The sequence below is a fragment of the Ips typographus genome, linkage group LG2 (assembly GCF_016097725.1).
Source record: "Ips typographus isolate SLU linkage group LG2, UJ_Ityp_2.0, whole genome shotgun sequence".
NCBI classification, from domain to species: Eukaryota; Metazoa; Arthropoda; class Insecta; order Coleoptera; family Curculionidae; genus Ips; species Ips typographus.
In genome coordinates this window covers 1,785,235-1,808,116 of record NC_138423.1, presented here as the reverse complement: position 1 = coordinate 1,808,116, position 22,882 = coordinate 1,785,235, and the positions used below count along the sequence as shown (strand labels likewise).

Sequence of the window (22,882 nt, the reverse complement as noted above, 5' to 3'; positions counted from 1 at the left end):
GCTTTTGGTGATGGCGTTGGTTTTTCTGGAAAACGAGCGGCAAATACCTCACATGTTGTACTCACATCTTTATCACATTCTCCGTAAATAATAAACAGATTTAAGTAATCTTGGTTTGAATAACGTAACCGCTGCGGTATATTTGCAGTTGTCAAAACACTCAAGTCACTAGTGTTATTAACATGCTCTGCAGGTCTCCAATATCACCGTGTGTCAAAAGCATGGCCAGCTAGAGTACCAGCTAATCCCAACCATGCAGCCTAATAAAAAAATGTTTATTCCCAAATAAAACGAAATGGGTTGGATTTAGGTATAGGCAAGTAAATTGAAACGTATAGTAATTTTCAATGCTCAAAATGATTACGTCATAAAAAATTTGGGTTTCTATTTAAAAAACTTGAAATTTTTCATTTTTTTTAGTGGCAAGTTTATGATTTTTTTTTGACGACCCTGTATACAAATGGGTCATTACGCACCCTCAGTTTAATAAAACCATCGTTTATTTACAATAACCCAAAGTTTCATTGCAAAATGAAATACGGTTTTGACAGAGTACAAAAATATGTTGAGCGTTGCAACTGTCACTTTTTTGGAAAAACATTAAATATTTCGAAAACGGCTAGAGATAGGCATAGGGAATTGTATACAAAAGTTGGTCAGAATTTTGTGAGAAATCCAAATATGTATTAATATATAGGGTGTTCTATTTAAAATAAGAAAGTTGTGATCGACTTCCGGTATAAACGGAAGTGCAACCATCTTGAAAATATTTTAGTTAGATTGGGCATGCCGACATCAGTATCCTGCCAAATTTTTTAAAACTCTCCTATTTATACCTGTTCCAATATCAATCGATGTCTTTCGTCGTGGGACACCCTGTATGCATGTATAAGTTTTATCCGTAAGTGTTTTGTTATATTGTAGATTGTAGGAATTATTTAAGATGACTTGCTGCTCATACATTTCATGTATATTGTAGTTAAATAAATAAATCTAAATCTAATTTTATTTTGCCATATTTTAATGTAATACACCACAATTGAATAAAATGCAGTCACCATAAAATCCAATCTTTAGGTGATGCTCAAAATATTACATAATTTGTTGGAGTAAATCTAGAGAATCATGTACAATTTACTATTTTTACCACTTTTTCGCTACACTTCGACAATGAATATGATACAATGCAATAATACAAACAATGAATATTGTTTGTATTATTGCTTGTGACGCCACTTTATTTTTGACTTCTGTACACATGGTGAAGGAAACCTGACGTTTTACAGTAAGAGAAAGCTGATGCTCCCATACCCATTAAAAATAATAGTGTAGACCAGCACCTACTGTCGTGTCATTGAAGTATTAAGTTTCATACATTTTAAGTGTCCAAATAGAACAAAATAATGTTGACCTTCATTTGCAATCTAAGCCTAACCTCAAATTTACAAGATTTTGTTTACAGAATATACACATTTAACCATCACGTGACGTTGACCGGACCAGGCTAAGTTGCACCGTTTGGCCGCTAGAGGGCGTCAAAGTTGATTAACTTTTTTCAAACATTTTGTTAAATATCTCCAAAACGGTTTGAGTTTGGGCTGTGATATTTTTACTTTTTATGCAACTCAGTAAAACGCAACTATTATTAGAAATAACATTTTTTTTATACAACTCATCGTTTGACGTAAAAAATTAAAAAACTAGATTTTTGACATTTTTCTTCCCAGGAATTTGTTTGGAAAAATTTTCAATTTTAAAAATTAATTTTCTCTGCCTTAATTAGTTTAGATTAATGGTAGAAATGTGACTTGAGGTGTCATTTGTCGAAATGTCATTTTTATAGGGTGCCACGCACTGAAAATTGTCAAAAATGCCTTATTTACAAGGTCAGTGACAAAATAGCGGTAGTTGGAGCAAAACCGACATTAAATTCGTGTTCCTGAGGTCAAATTTAGTAGAAAAAGTCACTTTGACAGGTTGAAATGCAATATGGCCGCGGTCAGTATAGTAGGGTAGGCAAAACCGTCATTTGAACCAAATTTCGGTGCACTTTTTCAAAATAGCATCCGTAACTCGCTTATTTCAAACATTCTGTATAAACATGTCAGATGATCAAAGATTGTTAATGAATGGGGCTATCACGTGACGTTGACCGGACCAGGCTAAGTTGCATCGTTTGGCTGCTAGAGGGCGTCAAAGTTCCCATACAGGATTGTCTACTCGTATTCTATTCTACACAGTAATGTAGATAATTATCATTATTATTATATCTACCTGTAACTGCCCATCACTGTTTTCGACTAGCCTTGTCCAACAGTCCTAGAAAAACTACAACAATGTTTTGTATGTAAGTATGGAACTGAACCATTTAACCCAGATATATTTGATAATGCAGACTTTGCTCCTGTCATCTTAACTGGACGCAAAATACAAATTATACAGCAGAAAGTCACAAATCATACTATTTCGAAGATAATGAACTTGTTGATAGTATCAGAAGTATCCAGATTCCACCAGAGAGAGTGCTGTGAAGTTTGGTCTGATGATGACAAACCTTTAATCTACCTAAAGTAAAAATAGCATTGACCTTGCATATATTTTCTTCTTTCCCTGCTTATCCATTAATGGATGTTTGCAAACACATTTTTCATAGATTGTCGATCTCTGGCGATGTGGATCAACGCTAAATGTTATATGTATATGCTAGTCTACCATCTCACGTTCCTTAGCCATGACATTCTCATTTGTCCCAGTCCTTCTATCCTCAATATTGCCGTCGATAAGCAGAAATTGATACTTATGGTTGTGCATTATATGTGACTCAGGTACGCATCTTAGAGACTTAGAGTTTGCGATCTTTTTTACTCCGCCTGAGAACGTCTCCGTTCCTCATTCTGGCTGTCCATGGTATCTTAAGGATTCTGCGGTATATCCACATTTTAAATGCTTCCAATTTTTTTATGGCTTTCAGGGTGCAGCCTTCAGCACTGACCAGACATAGCAGCTCACAAATCTTAAATTTTAGAAATGCGCCTTGACCTTGCTCAAATCTGCAATCTCCTTGTCTGACGACTATTCTTCATAAAGCCGAGCTACGCTTTTAGATGTTTCCACACGTTCTAGAACTTTGATTGAAAATATGATATTTTTCCCCAAAAAAATCAAAGAAAGAAACAATAAGGTTCTATCCTAATTTCTAAGTACTCCAAACGGAGGAAGAGATTTCCAAAGATATTAAAATAGCGAAAATAATTGAAACAGTAAAAAAAAACACGTATTTCTACTACTTCTCCTGAAGACCAAAACATTTCCTGTCCAAGATGTGATAAAGCATAGTATGGGGTCCCTTTGGAAGACTGATGATGATGATGAAAGTGTTTTCTGTTAACTTATTTAACCCCTCCTCCTTTCAACTTGAAGAAGTAGTCCATGTTCTCAAATGTCCTCCTCTTTTCAAAAAATTTTTTGTGAAATATACATTAACTGTATGTACAGTAGTTTCATTGGTAAGTAAAAATAGTATATTACACACCGGGGTGGGAAGAGTTTCATTACTGTCGAGAGATTAGTTAGATAGCCGAGACGCGAAGCGTCGAGGTTTAGCTAGGATCTCGAGACAGGAATGAAACTTCCTACCGAGGTTTGTATACTATTTTATTTACAACCATCATATTTCTATCAAACTTTACAAATCATTGTTTCATTCTGAACATATCTAGAATATTACATTTAACAAAAAACTACCAAGCAGTCATTTTTCTATATGCTTTTCTTCTGCTTTTCTGTTATGCTGTCCCAACGTGCCATGTCTTCTGAAGCTGTTGCAAGTAGTTCACAAACCTCAGTCATTCAGCAGCAAATTAATTTGTCGACCAAAGAGACAACTGTTGGAGACGCCAGTGCTGGTACTGGCCTAAATATTTCTATAAACACTTATAATAATTCAAATGTAACCTTTAATTTCAATAAGTAGTTTGTTTTAGTTTAGATCATGTTAATTTTAGTATTGTAATGTATTATAGGCATTATAACCGTTAGAATGCATACAATTCGAGTTGTAATCCAGGACATTTTTCTCAATTTATTATTTGCGAACTGAATATCGATCCGACTTTATCTGACATTTAAAAAATTTGATTCAATCATCTTTTTTTTTTTTAAAAATATTAACAATCACAATTTTAGAGGGCGGGAAATGAGGGCGGGAAGTGAGGGCGGGAAGTGAGGGCGGGAAGTGAGGGCGGAAAGTAGAGGTGCGCAATATGATACTTCCTAACCTTCAATGACGTTAGTAATGACAGCATTACATATATGGTTGTAAATAAACTTATTAACTTAAGCTAAATACAAACATTTACTCCTTTTTTGGTTTATTTTAATTACTTATTTACTTATACAATTTTCCTAGCCTTTCAGCTTCCCTGTAACCACTTTCAATTGCTCCGTGTACAGTGGAAAAATAAATGGGATGAGTAGCTTCCCCGGCAAATAAAACGGTGGGTTTTCCATTGTCATTTGTTAATGGAGCAGCAAGTGTGTTTGTATGTGATTTTCCCGGAGTTTCCTTCACTGAATCGTACGAATAAGTACCGCGAAAATGAGGGTTGGTGTACCACTCAGTCCTAGAAAATAAATTAAATGGCAAAAATCAAATAAGTAAAATGAGTTGGCGTAACAATGTAATAGAAACGTTTCTTTTCTGTTACATTCTAACGTCATCTCATTGTACTTTTATTTTGATTATACGTGAAAGTTTACATAGTACGATTACAAAGTCAACATGATTATGAGTTTGTGGTTGGTGCCACAAATGCCAATATTGACATTATTAACATTTGTTAGTTTGGACAAAAAGGACACCAGAATTATTTCCATCATTTACTAAAAGCAAAAAGCGAATATTCGAATATAGCAAGAGACAATGGAGAAAATTGTAAGACAGGGATGTATTCTCTCAGCAATCTTATTCAATACTCAGAAGACATAAAATAAGAACTTTCAGAGCAAGATATATATAGATTTCATTTGCCGATTCATAGATTTCAGATGCCGATGACACGGTTGTAATTGTAAAAACTCCAGAAGGTTTTCAGATACTAATTAACAGAATTAAATAGTAGAATGCAGTGAAGAATACGGATTATCACTTAACATCAGCAAAACAAAAATAATGGTGGTATCTAAATCATTTGATTTTCATTGGACCATTTGTTTGGGATTTAATCTAGTAATGGGAGAAAATTATCTTTTCTGGGATTTCCTGGAAAAACGTCATGTTTTGCTATTTCTGCTTTGTTGTTTCATTGTTTATTGTAATTTTTGATTTAAAATATCTCGAAAACGCAACTAGCTACAAAAACCCTTTTGGCATAGTTTTGTAGCATTTGATGCTCTTTCGATTGGTGTATAGAAATCAGGCATTGGACTTGAAACCAAATAATTAAACTTTTTAAAACAATTTGGAAGTACTTCTTCTACTTTGGAAGAATGCGTTTTTGTCATTGCAGCAAATAATCGTTTTGTACTTGCCTGCAATGATTTTTCTTAAATGTTTAGAATGTGTATAGCTTCATGGAACTGAATTTTGACAGTTGACACTTCAATAAATGCCCCAAACACTCAGCAAGTGTCAGAAATGTCAAAACAAACTGTTCGTAAAACTATAAAGTTGCAGTAAACCACTTAACACACGTTTCAGTTGATTTGAGATGGTGTTTTATAGGTTTATTGTAATTTTTAAACAATTGTCAGGTGACTGTCTAAATAAATAGTGTTGGAGTGTCACGTGACAACTGTCATGAACGTAAAAACTGTCTAAATTTGTCATAGAATCTGTAAGGATTACAGTTTAGTACAGTTTTCGAAACAAGATGCTTTTCTGGGAATTATGACAGTTGCCAAGTGACTTTTTAGCTAAAATAGCGTTCAAAGATCTCGTGAAAACTGTCATGATTTTGCTTGGAAGTTGCTTGTAGCTTCTGGGTACAGGATTTTGACAGTTGGCACTTCAAATGACAGCACCAAACACTCAGCAAATGTCAGAAATGTCAAAAAAAACTGTTCGTAAAACTATAAAGTTGCAGTAAACCACTTGACACACGTTTTAGTTGATTTCAGGTGGTGTTTTATAGGTTTATTGTACATTTTTAACAATTGTCAGGTGACTGTCTAAATAAATAGTGTTGTAGTGTCACGTGACAACTGTCATGAACGTAAAAACTGTCTAAATTTGTCATAGAATCTGTAAGGATTACAGTTTAGTACAGTTTTCGAAACAAGATGCTTTTCTGGGAATTATGACAGTTGCCAAGTGACTTTTTAGCTAAAATAGCGTTCAAAGATCTCGTGAAAACTGTCATTAACGTCAATACTGTCAATTTCGTCACTTGAAAGCAGTTAATTGAACGCGTTTCTCTAATTACAGCAAATAATAGTTTTGTACTTGTCTGTCATGATTTAGCTTGGAAGTTTAGTATGCTTATAGCTTCAGGGTACTTAATTTTGACAGTTGGCACTTCAAATGACAGCCCGAGACGCTCAGCAGTTTTCGGGATTGTAAAAAAACTGTCCGTAAAACTATAAAGTTACAGTAAATCACTTGACACACGTTTCAGTTGATTTCAGGTGGTGTTTTATAGGTTTATTGTAATTTTTTTAACAATTGTCAGGTGACTGTCTAAACAAATAATGTTGTAATGTAACGTGACAACTGTCATTAACATACAAATTGTCTGAATTTGTCATAGAATCTGTAAGGATTACAGTTTAGTACAGTTTTCGAAACAAGATGCTTTTCTGGGAATTAATGACAGTTGCCAAGTGACTTTTTAGCTAAAATAGCGTTCAAAGATCTCGTGAAAACTGTCATTAACGTCAATACTGTCAATTTCGTCACTTGAAAGCAGTTAATTGAACGTGTTTCTCTAATTGTAGCAAATAATAGTTTTGTACTTGTCTGTCATGATTTTGCTTGGAAGTTTAGTATGCCTATACCTTCACGGTACTGAATTTTGACAGTTGACACTTCAAATGACAGCCCGAGACACACAGCGGGTTTCGGGAATGTCAAAAAACTGTCCATGACACTATAAAGTTGCAGTAAACCACTTGACACACGTTTTAGTTGATTTCATGTGGTGTTTTATAGGTTTATTGTAATTTTTTAACAATAGTCAGGTGACTGTCTAAACAAATAGTGTGGTAGTGTCACATGACAACTGTTATGAACGAAAAAACTGTCTAAACTTGTCTTAGAATCTGCAGGGTCTACAGTTTAATACAGTTTTCGAAACAAGACGGGTTTCTGGGATTTATGACACTTTTTAGCTAAAATAGTGTTCAAAGATCTCCTGAAAACTGTCATTACGTCAATACTGTCAATTGCGTCACTTGAAAGCAGTTAATTGAACGCGTTTCTCTAATTACAGCAAATAATAGTTTTGTACTTGTCTGTCATGATTTTGCTTGGAAGTTTAGTATGCTTATAGCTTCAGGGTACTGGATTTTGACAGTTGACACTTCAAATGACAGCCTGAGACAATCAGCGGGTTTCGGGAATGTCAAATAACTGTCCGTGAAACTATAAAGTTGCAGTAAACCACTTGACACATGTTTCAGTTGATTTCAGGTGGTGTTTTATAGGTTTATTGTAGTTTTTTTAACAATTGTCAGGTCACTGTCTAAATACATAATGTTGTAATGTCACGTGACAACTGTCATTAACAAAAATTGTCTGAGTTTGTCATAGAATCTGCAAGAACTACAAAACAAATACAATTTTCGATACATGACATGTTTCTCTCACTGAAACATTCTAAAAATTCTGCTAAAGATGGCAACAGAGGTTGTTATAAAATTTCATCAGATTCACACATTTGCATTTTGTTAACTAAATCTTGAGGTTTTACTGTTAATGATACATCCATCAGTAATCAGTAAGTAGTTAAAGGAAGTGGTCATTTTAGCCCTATTTATGCAAAATACATTCCATTTTGTACCTCAGTTTAACTGTCGCTTTTGGTTTAAATCGCATCTATGAAATTGACCCTTACCGAATGATTTTATCTGGCCGAGTTACGTTGAAATCTTTAGAAAAGAATTTTTCCAGCATATAATTGTGCCCTTTTAACACATATTCTGCTGAAAGTTGTTCAATCTCGGGTACATGTGATCCAGCATACCAAGCAATTAAAACGTTAGGGTTGTTTTCAGCCTCTATCACACCATTAATGTCAATCAGCCAACTCAGATTTTTCTATAAGAAAAATCATGTTTACTACCACTTTTACAAGGGCTGGTACTAACCTGTTTCAGTTGCTCTTTATCCGTCAATGTCCAAATCAGACTGTACGCACTGATTTCGTTCCACCACTTTTGAGGAAAATGCATGATCACTTTCAGTATTGCTCCAAAACCCCTCTCATTTATGGCTTCTATTTTTTCTTGGCTTAAACTAGGTTTAAATAGTTTGTCATAATCGGCTTTAAGAACCCCAAGTGACGGCGTAAAAATCACGTGATCTGCTTTATACTCCTCACCATCAGACGTTGTGATGGTCACTTGATCACCCTGGTTCCACCCTGTAATACTTGTAACAGATTTGTTCACTAAAATTTTATCATCAATGGGCAATTGATTGGTTTTGTCAGGGTATTTTTGCATCATCACGTCCAGTATGGTTTTGTAGCCCAAACCGTTCCAGTTCATGTACAAATCACCACCACATTGTTTGTACTTTGTGGTTATATTCAAGTCGTTTAAATCTATAGGACTGTCGTAAGAGCTTAAATAAGATTTAATCCAATCTATAGCTTCTTCCAAGACTTCTGCCCCTTTGGTATTATTAGATAACTTGGAAATTGCCAGTTTAACACTAAAATCACTTTCCAGTTTTTCTAAAATTAAATTGTAAAATGTTTTACTCACTTGACATCAACGCATTCTCCTATAGATGCGACGTTCACGCAATTGGGAATATTTTTATCGGTGGCCGCGAACATATCCGCAAAAGCTAAAATTTTTTCGCAAGATTTTTTGTTCAATTTTTCTCCATTTGATCGGTATATTGACCAATTATCGTTATTAGAGTGCTTCAAAATATTGTAGTCTTTAACCATAGAATAGACAATGTTGCCGGTTTGGCCGTGGCAGTATTCGGCTCCCAAGTCCACGTAAGCATCTCCAAAATTGACACTATGAATTCTGCCACCTGCATTTAAGTTTCCCAATTAAGTTAGTTATTTATTATTCTGATATAATTATACATTGTAAATTAATTTAAAAGTTACATGTAACCTTGATAACATGCAAGGTGCCACAAATTCCTGTGTACCTAGGTGTGAGGATCTCAAAGAACTGCGAAATTTTTGAGTTTTATCATATTGCTGTCTTCAATTTTCAAAAATTCCGATTACTTTAGGAGATCCGGAAAAAATAAATTTTTAAAATTAGTTTTTATTCTGTTGTTTAATTTTGAGATAACTGAATACAGAGGGTCCCGTTTATTTTTACTAAAAATGATAGGGTGAATTGAATATGCTAAAATATCCATAAAGTGATGCAAAATATTCCGCGAAATATGTGTTAATAAAATGTCTGCTGTCGTTTTTCTCTTAGAGGCAAGGGAGAAACCACACGGACCACCAACCACACGGACCACCAACCACATTGAGGTAACGAAGGCACAGAGAGGGAAAGGTTGAACCAAGTGGAAGGCATAGACATCGATGATGTAGAACAATACACGGTGGAGGAAGTGATATCCCAAATGAAACACCTGAAAAACGATACGAACGAACTGCTAAAGTGCGGAGAAGCCATATTTCCCTAGTTAAATAGGAATCAGGAAGGAAGAAAGGACACCTAAGAAAGAGAATGAAAAAGTTAACATGGAAATATCAACCACCAAAACAAAAAGCTAGATGTTTAGAATACATCTAGGATGGACGGCCTACGCGAAGATGCGACACGTCTCGTCCCAACTCCGCCATACCCCTCAAACTAAAAACCAAGGTATACATGGAATGCATTCTCCCAGTAACATCCTACAGATGTGAAACATGGGTCCTATCAAAGAAAATCCTAAATAAATTGAAGATACATTAAAGATCAATAGAACGAAAAATGATAGGAATAACTTTTAAAGATCATAAAACCAATGAGTGGATAAGAAACCAAACCAAGGTTGAAGACGTAGTGAGGCAAATAGGTAGTCAATGGAACTGGGCCAGACATGTTGCCCGAAATACCCAATTGGAGTCGAAAAATAATAAAATGGAGACCTTGGGGTAAAAAAAATCAGCGGCAGACCAACACAAAAATGGTATTATGACATCAATCAAACAGCCCGATTTAACTAGTACCAAGTGGCAAAGAACAGGGAAAACTGGAACAATTTAAGAAAACGGCTAGATAAAGAAAAGAAAACAAAACGCATGGTGATCGCCAGGGCACCACCAGATGCAAACTAGAACTAAACAACAAAACAATAGACCAGGTGTTTAAATTCATCAAACTATCTGGGAATAATAATATCACATGGTGAACTCAAGAATAAGGTACGAAACCAGGTAAACAAGGCAGCTAGGATAGGAGGAGCCTTAGCAACAACCATATATAAAAATACTTGCATCCCGACCAAAGTTAGAATATATAAAGCATGTGTCAGGCCCTTGATGACAAACATGGCAGAAACTCGGCCTGATACAGCGGAGACAAAAAGGATGGCACGAACCAATGAATTGAGAATACTAAGAATGATCATAGGGAACAAACAAACGGGAAGAATGCAATACAGAGGACGTGGTTAGATGTACACGCCCTAGGAGACGCTACTGAATCAAGGACATTTCTTGAATGGAGCACCTTTCTGTCTCTAGTCAGCTTCATGTTTGAAGCGTTTTGATCCTATGTTTGCCTCATGTTGTGTTTTTAGCTCTATCTAACGTACTTCTAATGCTGTCCTGGAAATATTTTCTTGTAAACTGCCTCACCTGGTCCAGCCATCGTTTTGGAGAACGTCCTCTAGGTCGTGTTCCCTCTATCTTCCCTTGGACCATAAGTTTTTCGAGATTGTCATCTTTCCTCCTGCTGACATGTCCAAAAAAACTCGATTTTCCAAATTTTGTTGAGTTTGGTCATGGCCGTTTTGGCAAGAGCTATCCTTCTTCTGATTTCTTGACTCGATCCGCCATTTCTGCTGATGTGGGCACCTATAGATAGGCTATTTCCTCTACGTTCTCGGCATCTTAAATACTAGGCATTTCTTTCATGCTGTGCGTGCGATCTATTAACATTTCGTTTTTTGACGGTTCAGTTGTAGACCAAACTCCAAGCTCACTCTCTCTACTCAATAAGACTCAACATTTCCTGCTCATCTTTGGCGATAAGTGTGGTGTCATCAGCGTAGCGGAGATTATCTATCCGTCCGCCACCTATGACAACTCCTCCTTACCAGCCGTCCAAGGCTTTCCTTATGATATATCCTCCATATAGGTTAAACAATAAGGGTGACAGCACACAACCCTGCCGTACACCACGTTCCACGTTGCAATGTTCAGAGGTTCTTCCATCCACCTTCATTAGTGTTATGTTATTGTTTTGTAATCCTTTTAGTAGGTGAATCAGATGTCGCGGAGTCCCTATCTGCGATCGGACATCCCAAACTCGCCTCCAGTTGACACAATCAAAAGCTTTGCTGTAATCCAGGAAACATAAGTATGCAGTTTTGGCATATTCTCTTGTTTTTTCAATGATTTGCCTCGCGTTCTTAATCTGGTTTCTCGTACCCCTTCCCCCACAAAGCCTGTTCTTGTGGAATTTGCCATTCTAAAAAGTTTGTAAGGCTTTGCAAGAGGATATATTCTGCTATAGTTCTATAATTATTGCATTTTTTTTTGGATCCGTTTTTATGCAGCGGTATAAGAGTAGAGGCATGTTCTACTGCACTTCTTAAAATGTCGGGCTCCTGCTGCATATCCTTGATTGAAAGGTGAACCTTGAATGGACAACCACAGACTGGCAAAAGTTTCCAGAAATGGAAAACCAGTATCCGACACACCACCAGGACGGTATCCAAAAAGATGGAAAGAAACAACTCTGGAAGGGTAAAACTTAAGGCTTCCGCAAAAAAGAAGAATAAGACTAAAGAAACGTAAGTGTACTTGTTTGAAAAGGTAGAATAAACCGTTCTCGAGATATTCACCAATGTAAAATTTGGAAAATATCGCACTAGTGTGGTTAGCTCACTATGTAATGAATCATTACCATGCTAGACGTAGATAATATTGTATATTACCCGTGTGGTATGGCACAATATTGTTGAACTCTTGTGATCACCACAACATTACACACATAATATAAAATATAGTAATAATTTACTTACCAATTCTGCCTTCAGCTTCAAGTAGTTTAATATTATTGAACTGTTGCTTTAAAAGCCAGGTAGCTGCCGCTATACCAGCAGGTCCTGTACCAATTATAACAACAGAAGCATTTTTCTCAGCTACTGACAATCTGTTTATTGTCAAAAAGAACGAAATAAGAACAATATACTTTAAAGTGTACATATTCTTACTCGTTTATAGACTATATTTGACCATAAGTACCAATTATTAAGTGTTTTAAATTTATTTCAGTTGCTAATTGGATCACAATGTCTGGACCTAATCAAAATTTGATATATACATAGAATAATGAGTTTACAGAGTGGAATCTGAAATTAATTAAAGACGTGTTTGCAAAAAAATTCTCTACGATCTGTAAACATTATATAAGATTAAACCATAACAAAGCAATCGTGTATAATTATCCACAGCAGTGACCCATAAAGAATAACATAAATTCACATTTTCAAAACACCACCATAGCTATCACGTTGCCAGTGTATTTCAGTTTATTTTTAACATTAAATTGCTTTATTTAATCAAAATAACCAAAACATGACCAATACCAATTACGTAACCCGAAACATAGATAATCAAGTTTTAACAGAATTTTTTATCATCGAGTGTAAGAGTTTATTTTCAAAATGTATTTTAAACTGTGTATTCCAGTTTTACTATTATTTCAATACTATTACAGTGCTTTAGCCTTTTCCAATGTTTCTATTATTGTAGTAGGTGCCGGTCCTTCTGGGATTGCAGCAGCTACAAGACTTGTGGAACATAATTTTAGTAATGTTATAATTTTGGAAGCTGAAAACAGAATAGGTCAGTATAAGTGTATGCAATACTGTTTATTAGTTCTGGTATTCTTACAGATCCACAGAACCTTTGAACTATTATTAAAATATTATTGAGCTTTAAAAAATTTAGTATTTTTAACTCAAAGTACAGAGATGCAAAGTTGTTTTAAATACACTGTTACATCATACGCTAATTATTAAGAAAGAATATTAAGAAACACTAAAATAAAACTTTTGACTCATCCGACAATGATAAAACCTCGTTTTTAAATAGCAAAAAAGTTAGGTTTCTCGCTTGGCAACGTCGCACAAACTGTAATTTTGTTATTTCTTGACTTGGACCCCTTGAGCGACAACTCGTTTTCGACTAATTTGGGGTCGCTGAATCCAAATCCGCAGTCAGATTTCACGCAACTCTCACACAGCTCGAGTTTTTTGCAAAAACGTGGTTAACTCTGTAGGTTTTGGAGATATCGTCAAACCGACTGCACTAGGGTGTTTTCCAGGCAATTTTAGCATAAAATAACGTTGAGACGAACGTTGTAGCTTAAATAGCAAAAAAGTTAGGTTTTTCGCTTGGCAACGTCGCACTTATTGTAATTTTGTTATTTTTTGACTTGGACCCCTTGAGTGACCACTCGTTTTCGACTAATTTAAGGTCGCTGAATTCAAATCCTCAGTCAGATTTCACGCACCTCACACAGCTCGAGTTTTTTGCAAAAACGTGGTTAACTCTGTCAGTTTTTGAGATATCGCCAAACCGTCTGCACCAGCGTGTTTTCCAGGCAATTTTAGCATAAAATAACGTTGAGACGAACGTTGTAGCTTAAATAGCAAAAAAGTTAGGTTTTTCGCTTGGCAACGTCGCACTTATTGTAATTTTGTTATTTTTTGACTTGGACCCCTTGAGTGACCACTCGTTTTCGACTAATTTGGGGTCGCTGAATCCAAATCCGCAGTCAGATTTCACGCAACTCTCACACAGCTCGAGTTTTTTGCAAAAACGTGGTTAACTCTGTAGGTTTTGGAGATATCGTCAAACCGACTGCACTAGGGTGTTTTCCAGGCAATTTTAGCATAAAATAACGTTGAGACGAACGTTGTAGCTTAAATAGCAAAAAAGTTAGGTTTTTCGCTTGGCAACGTCGCACTTATTGTAATTTTGTTATTTTTTGACTTGGACCCCTTGAGTGACCACTCGTTTTCGACTAATTTGGGGTCGCTGAATCCAAATCCGCAGTCAGATTTCACGCAACTCTCACACAGCTCGAGTTTTTTGCAAAAACGTGGTTAACTCTGTAGGTTTTGGAGATATCGTCAAACCGACTGCACTAGGGTGTTTTCCAGGCAATTTTAGCATAAAATAACGTTGAGACGAACGTTGTAGCTTAAATAGCAAAAAAGTTAGGTTTTTCGCTTGGCAACGTCGCACTTATTGTAATTTTGTTATTTTTTGACTTGGACCCCTTGAGTGACCACTCGTTTTCGACTAATTTGGGGTCGCTGAATCCAAATCCGCAGTCAGATTTCACGCAACTCTCACACAGCTCGAGTTTTTTGCAAAAACGTGGTTAACTCTGTAGGTTTTGGAGATATTGTCAAACCGACTGCACTAGGGTGTTTTCCAGGCAATTTTAGCATAAAATAACGTTGAGACGAACGTTGTAGCTTAAATAGCAAAAAAGTTAGGTTTTTCGCTTGGCAACGTCGCACTTATTGTAATTTTGTTATTTTTTGACTTGGACCCCTTGAGTGACCACTCGTTTTCGACTAATTTAGGGTCGCTGAATTCAAATCCTCAGTCAGATTTCACGCACCTCACACAGCTCGAGTTATTTGCAAAAACGTGGTTAACTCTGTCAGTTTTTGAGATATCGTCAAACCGTCTGCACCAGCGTGTTTTCCAGGCAATTTTAGCATAAAATGACGTTGAGACGCACGCTCTAGCTTAAATAGCAAAAAAGTTAGGTTTCTCGCTTGGCAACGTCGCACAAACAGTAACTTTGTTATTTTTTTAACTTGGACCCCTTGAGTGACCACTCGTTTTCGACTAGTTTGGGGTCGCTGAATCCAAATCCGCAGTCAGATTTCACGTACCTCTCACACAGCTCGAGTTATTTGCAAAAACGTGGTTAACTCTGTCAGTTTCGGATATATCGTCAAACCGACTGCACTAGCGTGTTTTCCAGGCAATTTTAGCATAAAATGACGTTGAGACGAACGCTCTAGCTTAATACCACTTGAGCGAATAACAATTTGACAATTATTAAATTTGCATGAAATTACGAATAAAACTTATTCGGCAAGTAATTGGAATACACTTTAATGGGCGAATAGTTACTGCCTAGCTACTTTATAATACAATAGAGACTATAGAGTGTTTAAAAATGGTGAGGTTTTGTTTTTTGTTTATCAATCCCAATTTTCTGACCGGTTTTGCAGTATTACGGCTCATCAGAGAGGCTGTAGGGCTTGATAACCAAAGAACAAAACCTCATTCCAATATGGTCAACTGGATGCCAGAAATGATAGTTGTTGTGCAACATTTGGTGACATCTGTACTCAACTCTATGAGTTAGAAAGTACAAATGGCGTTTCCAAATCTAGGAACAGCCCATTTCTGGCATAGCCTCTCTGATGAGCCATAATACGGCGAAACCGGTCAGAGGATTGGGATTGATAAACAAAAAACAAAACCTCACCATTTTTAACCAAACAGATCGGTGTTTACCAGTTTACCGAATGATGCGGCATTAATGGGGCTGTTCCTAGATTTGGGAACGCCATTTATACTTTCTAACTCATAGCTTTGAGTACTGATGTCACCAAATGTTGTACAACAACTACAATAGAGAGATTATTTAAAAAAAATTCTTTTATGTCCGACAGGGCTATTATTTCACCAATAATGACACATATTAAGGTCATTTATCTAAGAAATAATGCCCTAGGGCGTTATTTTTCATAATGGCTTCAGGTGAGGGCAATATTTTTTATAATGCCCTCTGACCATTTTTTAAATACATATCTACAGAATGAAAGTGGGACATTAAACATTGAAGACACCACAAGCATTATAGGAAATAATGCCCATGGTCGAAGTAGCCTATCCACCTCATGCATTATTGTCCTTATAATCTTAATTACTATAACATTATTTTGGTTTTTAGGGGGTAGAATCCATAGTGATAAGTTTGGGGATACTTTTGTGGATCTCGGTGCTGAATTTTGCCATGGAGAGAAAGGAAATATTGTTTATACCATGGCCGAATCCTTCAATATTCTGCGACATTCCGCCGATTGGAAAGGTGGTTTTCAGTTTTATCGTTCCAACGGTCAGAAAGCGGATGAAAAGATACAAAAACGAATTTTAAATTTTGCTAGATCATTACTGGCATCTGAAGATTTGATGGATGGATGTGAACACGCTTTTTCTGTAGGGGAATGTTTGAAAATACGGTAGGTTTTCAAATAAAAGTCTGGTACTGTGGTAAAGCTATTTTCGTAGGTCGTCCATGTTATTACGAGACCCATTTCTAGACCAAAATGAACGAAGTCTATTTTCTGACTCGTTAGATTGGATTCATAGCTACATATGTTCATTTGACAGCACTCTAGACCTAAACGACCTGAATATAACCACCAAGTATAAAGTATGTACTGGTGATTTGCGTTTAAACTGGAACGGTCACGGGTACAAAACAATTCTGGACATTATGATGAAAAAATATCCAGATCCAACTAAACAACTATCAATGGACGACAAAATTAGACTCCGACAAGTGGTTACAAGAATATCCAAGTGGACAAACGATAAAGTTACAGTGACCACGTCTGATGGCAATATCTACGAAGTTGATCACGTGATTTTCACTGCTTCAGTAGGAGTTTTGAAGGATAATCACACCAGTTTGTTTGAGCCACAACTGCCTCAGAACAAAATCCAAGCCATAGAAAAAATCGGATTTGGTGCTCTAGTAAAAGTGGTTATGCATTTTCCTGAACAATGGTGGGGCCCTCCACAATTGTTTTCATTCATCTTTTCGAGTGAAGATAAGGAAGCTCTGAAGCAAGTATGAACATAACTTATCTTCTTCCTTCTTCTCTTCCAAGTTTCCAATCTTCTGGATGTAACTTCAAACTGAGCCAGAATAATCCATGTTGCTTTCAATTAATACCTTTCCTTATTTTTATCTATTTTATATAACTACCTACTACTTTACTAACTTAGAAACCCACTTATTATTCTTTTTTCTATGCTACCATACCATGGCAGTTGTTTTAATTGAATTTCGTAAATACCGACTCTTAAAGTATATCAATAATCAATCATCAACAACGTAACCCACATCACACAATACTTATTTGGAAATCACATTAGTATCACGTCCAGCATTCTTTAAATCATCATTTAAGATACTTAAAATTGGTCACGAAATTACAGAGCATTTAGCTCATCCAGATGGGAATACTGTAGGACACTATTCTCATTTTGTATCATTTCGGAAATTAATTAGGTGTTGATCGATAAAAACGAAAAGTAATAATTATGATGTTTGTCCACTTCCTTTCTAGCTTTAGCTTTTAAAAATACAGTTTTGGAATATTTTGAAAACAAACTTTGCATACAATGTTTTTTGGACTTAAGAAGTTTTGATATTTTTCAGTATTATTTGACTTTTTTGACAGTTACACAAGTTACAGTCACTTTACTAATAAATATTTTAAACTTTTTTCTTACATAGTAACTTTTTGTCTAGGGTATTACCTCAGGACATTTTTGGGTGTTTCATAATTAACGTAATGTGTCCAAAGAAATATCTATTATGAATCACAAAATGTTAATTGGGGAACGGTCAAAAACATCCCGAGATATTGACCTAAGCAACACTTATGTTAAAACAAACCCAAAAAAAAATATTGATCAATTTTCACTCTTTTGCACGCGCATTTTTTTCACCCTGTATAGTACAGTAGCGGTGCATTTAAGTCAGAGTTTTTTCCAATCAATTACCTGCCTATTAGATTGTGACGTAAACTCATTTTACTCCGTTCCCTCCGTATTTTTGCCATATGTAGGTACCAAGTCTGAACAAGAAGGTGAACGGAATATACAGTATTAAACATTTTATGTAGGATACAGAGTTCTTGTTGATTTGCCAATACAGAGGGTTACTTAATAAAAGGTCGTAAATTCAAGACACTTATTCTGAACTAAATTCTAGAAAAAAAAAGTCGAAAAGCTTGTATAAATAAAGATACAAATACAGGGTGGTCCAGTTTTAAATGTCAATAATTCACCAATCCATAGCCAATTAAAAAATAAGTTGACATTCATTATGTAATTTTCCTGAAAAGTGATTCCTAAGGAAAATACAGTCCTTCAAATTTCTGTTTAAAAAATCGTTTTTTTGTCATAACTGTCAGACCGTTGGAGCAATATTGATCAAATTTGGAACAAGCACTTTATTACACGTTATTACGGTCAAAGAACCCAAACTAACCCAACTCAACTTAAAAATTGTCTTGAAAACGGAAAATTCACTTAAGAAGTTTAAAAAATATTATTGTAGCCAGTTTTCATTTCAGAAAATTGAATTAGAAAAGATAAAAATTTCAGAAGCTTAAAAATTGTGTTTGTAACCAGTTTTCATGCAAATCGAGAGACTTTAATACTGAAAATTGACTTAGTAGACATAAAAACTACTTTTTCAAGAATTTGTTACAACAAATTCATACATTTAAACCTTAAAAATTGACTTGAACCCCAAAATGTGACTGAACTAATGAAAAGTGACATCAGAAGCTTAAAATTTGCATTTGGAGTAAGTTTTCATAATTTTAAGACAAATTTCAATATTTTAGTCTCGAAAATAGTCTTTGATGCAGGACATTAACATTAGATTCATGAAAATTGCCTTGAAAACAAACTTTTCGTGCTTTTTACTTTGCTTTTCATTTTCTTCGAATTCTGGACTATTTTTAGTGCTTCAAAACTGCTTTCAGCTTGGAAAATCGAGTTTCAAGACTTTCTTCACCAAGTTATTGACATAGCAAACTTAAAAAACAATTTTTACATTCTTCATAGACTTAAAATAGCATTTCAAGCTTTGTCGCTATGAAATCGACTTCTAGACACCTCAGTGCTAAAAATTCGGGTATTTCTTAATAAACTAGACTGTTTTTAGTGTTTTAAGGCTGTTTTCAGTGCCTCAAATCGAGTTTCAAGACTATCGTTACAAAGTTTTTGACTTATCAGGCCTAAAAGCCAGTTTGTCCACTGACCATAGTTTTGAAAATGTTATTTCAAGCTTCTTCACTATTAAATTGACTTCTACACTCATAGATGCAATAAATTGTAGCATCTCTAAGAAATTCAGACTGTTTTTAGTGCTTTTTAAGACTGAAAAATCGAGTTTAAGACTATTTCCAAAAGTCAAGTTTCTTCAGTAATAAAAGTAAAAAATTTTGGTACCAAATGCTACAATAATAGTCTTGAGAACTAATTTTTAGAAATAAAATAGTCCGAAAATTTAATTTACTTCTTGACTTGTTGAAAATTGAAGAAAATTGAGTTGTACACCAATTAAAGTCTTGAAAATATACTTTTGGACTCTCTTTAGTCCTAGTAAAGTCAGTTCTAGCATTAAAAGTCAACTTTTATATTATTTTTAGTAGTAAAAAATGAGTTTCATGCACAATACAATCTTTGTCTTGATTTCCGGACTTTTTTTAGTTCTTGAATGCCAGTTTCAGACACTCAACCAGGATAGCAGTCTGAGAAAGCGAATCATAAGACCATTCCTAGTAGTAAAAAGCAAGTTTTTAGACTATTCAGTACAAATTTGGACTTTCACAAGTCTTGGATGTTCAGTTTTAAACTATAAAACGATTTTTTAAATTGAAATTTGGAGGACTGTATCTTCCTTAGGAAACGTTTTTCAGAAAAATGACATAATGCAAGTCAACTTATTTTTTGATTGGCTATAAAATGGTGAATTATTGACACTTAAAACTGGACCACCCTGTATAATATTTTACATTTACAAATAGAGTTCTTTCTGGTTACGGTGATGTATTATGTGCTATAGTTTGCAATTTTGCGGAAATTTTAAAAAATTTGATTTTCTTATTGAAGAGATAGGATTCAGAGTAATTGACACTTTGCCATTGCAACTTTGTTCTTTTTAACACATTGATAACGTGACATTTAAAGTCCGACTCTTTTTTTGATAACCATCATCAATTTTTTTTAAATACCTTTATTTTTTTAACTGATTTTGAAAGGAGTACTTGTTCTGATTTAAATGATGTTCAACAATTGTTTGTTTGTTTAAATTTTAGGTTAGAACACATAAAATTATTCATTTTTTGAAAACCTACCTGTAAATAATATTTTTTGTCTGGCTGTTACCTTTTACAAGAAAATACCCAAACCTGATATTGTGGATTTTAAGTTTAGGAAGAATTTTTCAGGAAAACCTTGAATGGTTAATAAGTCTTCGAGGATTTTCCCAAGCTGTCAACAATCCAAACGTACTAACAGCTTGGTATGCTGGAAGGTACGTTCCTCAAATCGAAACTCTTAGTGATGAAGATTTAATGCGAGGACACAAGTATATTCTCAAAAAATTTCTATCTACGCATTACAATACTACCACTCCAGACAGTATGCTAAGGTAAGTTTAATTAAGATGTAGGTATAAGGTAATGGGCCTGTCCCACCATTTTTTTTTATTTCATAACTACAAAGACGGATTGAAAATATTATACCCGTACTTTTTTGTTTTCAAAAATATTAAGTCTAAATAGAAAAACAATGATGATAAAAACTACATTAATTTCATGTTTTAAACGCCCGCCGCCGGTGACGTACTACACTATCAACCAATCAGCGACAAGAAGTGAAACAGTTGGCGTGCAACAGCCAATAAAATCGCCCAGAATTACGTACGTCACATGCGCGCCAAAACAGATCTTTTAAATTTAATGGACAAATTCAAACTAATGTAGGAACATTTACGACCATAATTTTTTCTTCAAGAATATATTAAAAATTAGTTTTTTGATCCTATTCTTTCGATTCCAGTCATTAAAACAAAAATTTATGATATGTGGGATAGGCCCATTGTGTATCCATGTATAAATGGTACCTTTGAAATTACTAATTTTAATTTAAATTTTATGTTGTAATTTTAATAATAATAATTTGATTTGTACTTATTCTCTTTGAAATTTGTTTTAGGAGCAACTGGTACACCAATCCACACTTCAGAGGATCTTACTCATTTGAGTTAACCAACACCACTAAAACCAGTAACTTTCAACAGAAACTCGCCACTCCCCTTGTCAATAAAAATGGAAAAGTTACAGTTTTATTTGCTGGTGAGGGTACCCATCCTTACTACTTCTCTACAGTGCATGGTGCCATAGAAACTGGCTATCGGGAAGCGGAAAGACTCATTAAGCTGTATACCAAACCTGCTTCTTAATTAGATGAGCCGCAAAATCGTGGTTGAACGAAAAAATATGAAGTAAAACCAATTATTAATAACATTATGAGTAATACAATAAAGAATCGTCTTGTCGTCTGAAATCTAGATTGTTTGTTTAAATACAAATATTATAGTTCGAAATCCGTTAATCTCGTTATCAAATAGCAAATCATTCTGATTTAGATCATCTAAATTTGAATTTAGCGGTGAAGGATTTTCAAACAAAGCAAATGTAAGCCGTACAAAATCCAACTTATTATCTAAAATGAATAGGATATAGTGTGAGCCGATTGGTTTTTGTCGGAAATTCGAATTTTGGAATTCGAAACATGAACTCGAATCCATTTGTAAACAAAAGTTGGAGGAAAAATGTCATGATCATATACAATTCACTCAAATACGATTTAATTGTTTGGATTGGATTAATCGGAGTCTTTAATAAAATAATTTTCTTTACCACTCTCAAATATTAGGTCTGTTCGCAGAGAGAATCTCCAACTAGTAATCAGAGAAATAGATATATCCATTGGCCACAAGTCATAGTCACGTGAGCATTCAACCAATGAAACTTGACATTTACTGTTTCTGAGTTGAAAACCAGTCAGGGATTGCTTCTGCGAACAGACCTAATAATATCCTCATCCTAGGTGACTTTTAAATTGAAATCCATTTTATTTAATACCTCAGCGATTTCCAAATTGGACATTAACTGTTGTTGCCTTCTCACCGAAATCAGAAGACGAAACGTAGTACAGCAAATTTGAAACTAACATTGAACAACTAAAAAAATGTGGCAATGAAAAAATGCTTTTAGTTTTGGGATATCTCTTCAAATAAGATTCATCATCATCGTCATCAATTAGCCTATTGTCATCCACTGTTGGATTAAGGCTTCTTCCAGTGTCTTCCATTTGTTCCTGTTTTGTGTCTCTTCGATCCAATTTCATGCAGTTCTTTTGTGCGTGGTCTCCATTCAAGTATTTCCTTGGTCCATAGACCGAGTATTCTAGCTACGTGCCCTGCCCATTTCCATTTCTGCTTTGTCACACGCTCAATCACGTCGGTTGCTCCTGTTCTTCGCCTTATCTCGTCGTTCTTCACGTCATTCTTCAGTGATATCCCAAGTCTAATTTTCGTTTATGTATCTTTAATTTTCTCGTAGCTGCAGCAGCTAGACTTTCTGCACCGTACGTTAGTACTGGTA

The 22,882-nt window shown here is 35.1% G+C and overlaps 2 protein-coding genes across 2 annotated transcripts; one reads left to right on the top strand and one right to left on the bottom strand.

Annotated features, from left to right (window-relative positions):
* Positions 1 to 4,335: 4,335 nt before the first annotated feature.
* On the bottom strand, positions 4,336 to 12,681 carry LOC145724833 (spermine oxidase-like). The gene is made up of 5 exons (XM_081973276.1): positions 12,383 to 12,681; positions 8,926 to 9,208; positions 8,305 to 8,872; positions 8,052 to 8,254; positions 4,336 to 4,622 (listed from the first exon to the last, which is right to left on the bottom strand). Exons 1-5 carry the CDS (start codon positions 12,564 to 12,566, stop codon positions 4,388 to 4,390), a joined length of 1,473 nt encoding a protein of 490 aa, XP_081829402.1. The 5' UTR covers positions 12,567 to 12,681; the 3' UTR covers positions 4,336 to 4,387.
* Positions 12,682 to 12,995: 314 nt separating this feature from the next.
* Positions 12,996 to 21,779, top strand: LOC145724883 (spermine oxidase-like). Its single transcript, XM_081973359.1, has 5 exons — positions 12,996 to 13,208; positions 16,354 to 16,642; positions 16,692 to 17,256; positions 20,660 to 20,862; positions 21,429 to 21,779. Exons 1-5 carry the CDS (start codon positions 13,028 to 13,030, stop codon positions 21,673 to 21,675), a joined length of 1,485 nt encoding a protein of 494 aa, XP_081829485.1. The 5' UTR covers positions 12,996 to 13,027; the 3' UTR covers positions 21,676 to 21,779.
* The last annotated feature ends 1,103 nt before the right edge of the window (positions 21,780 to 22,882 follow it).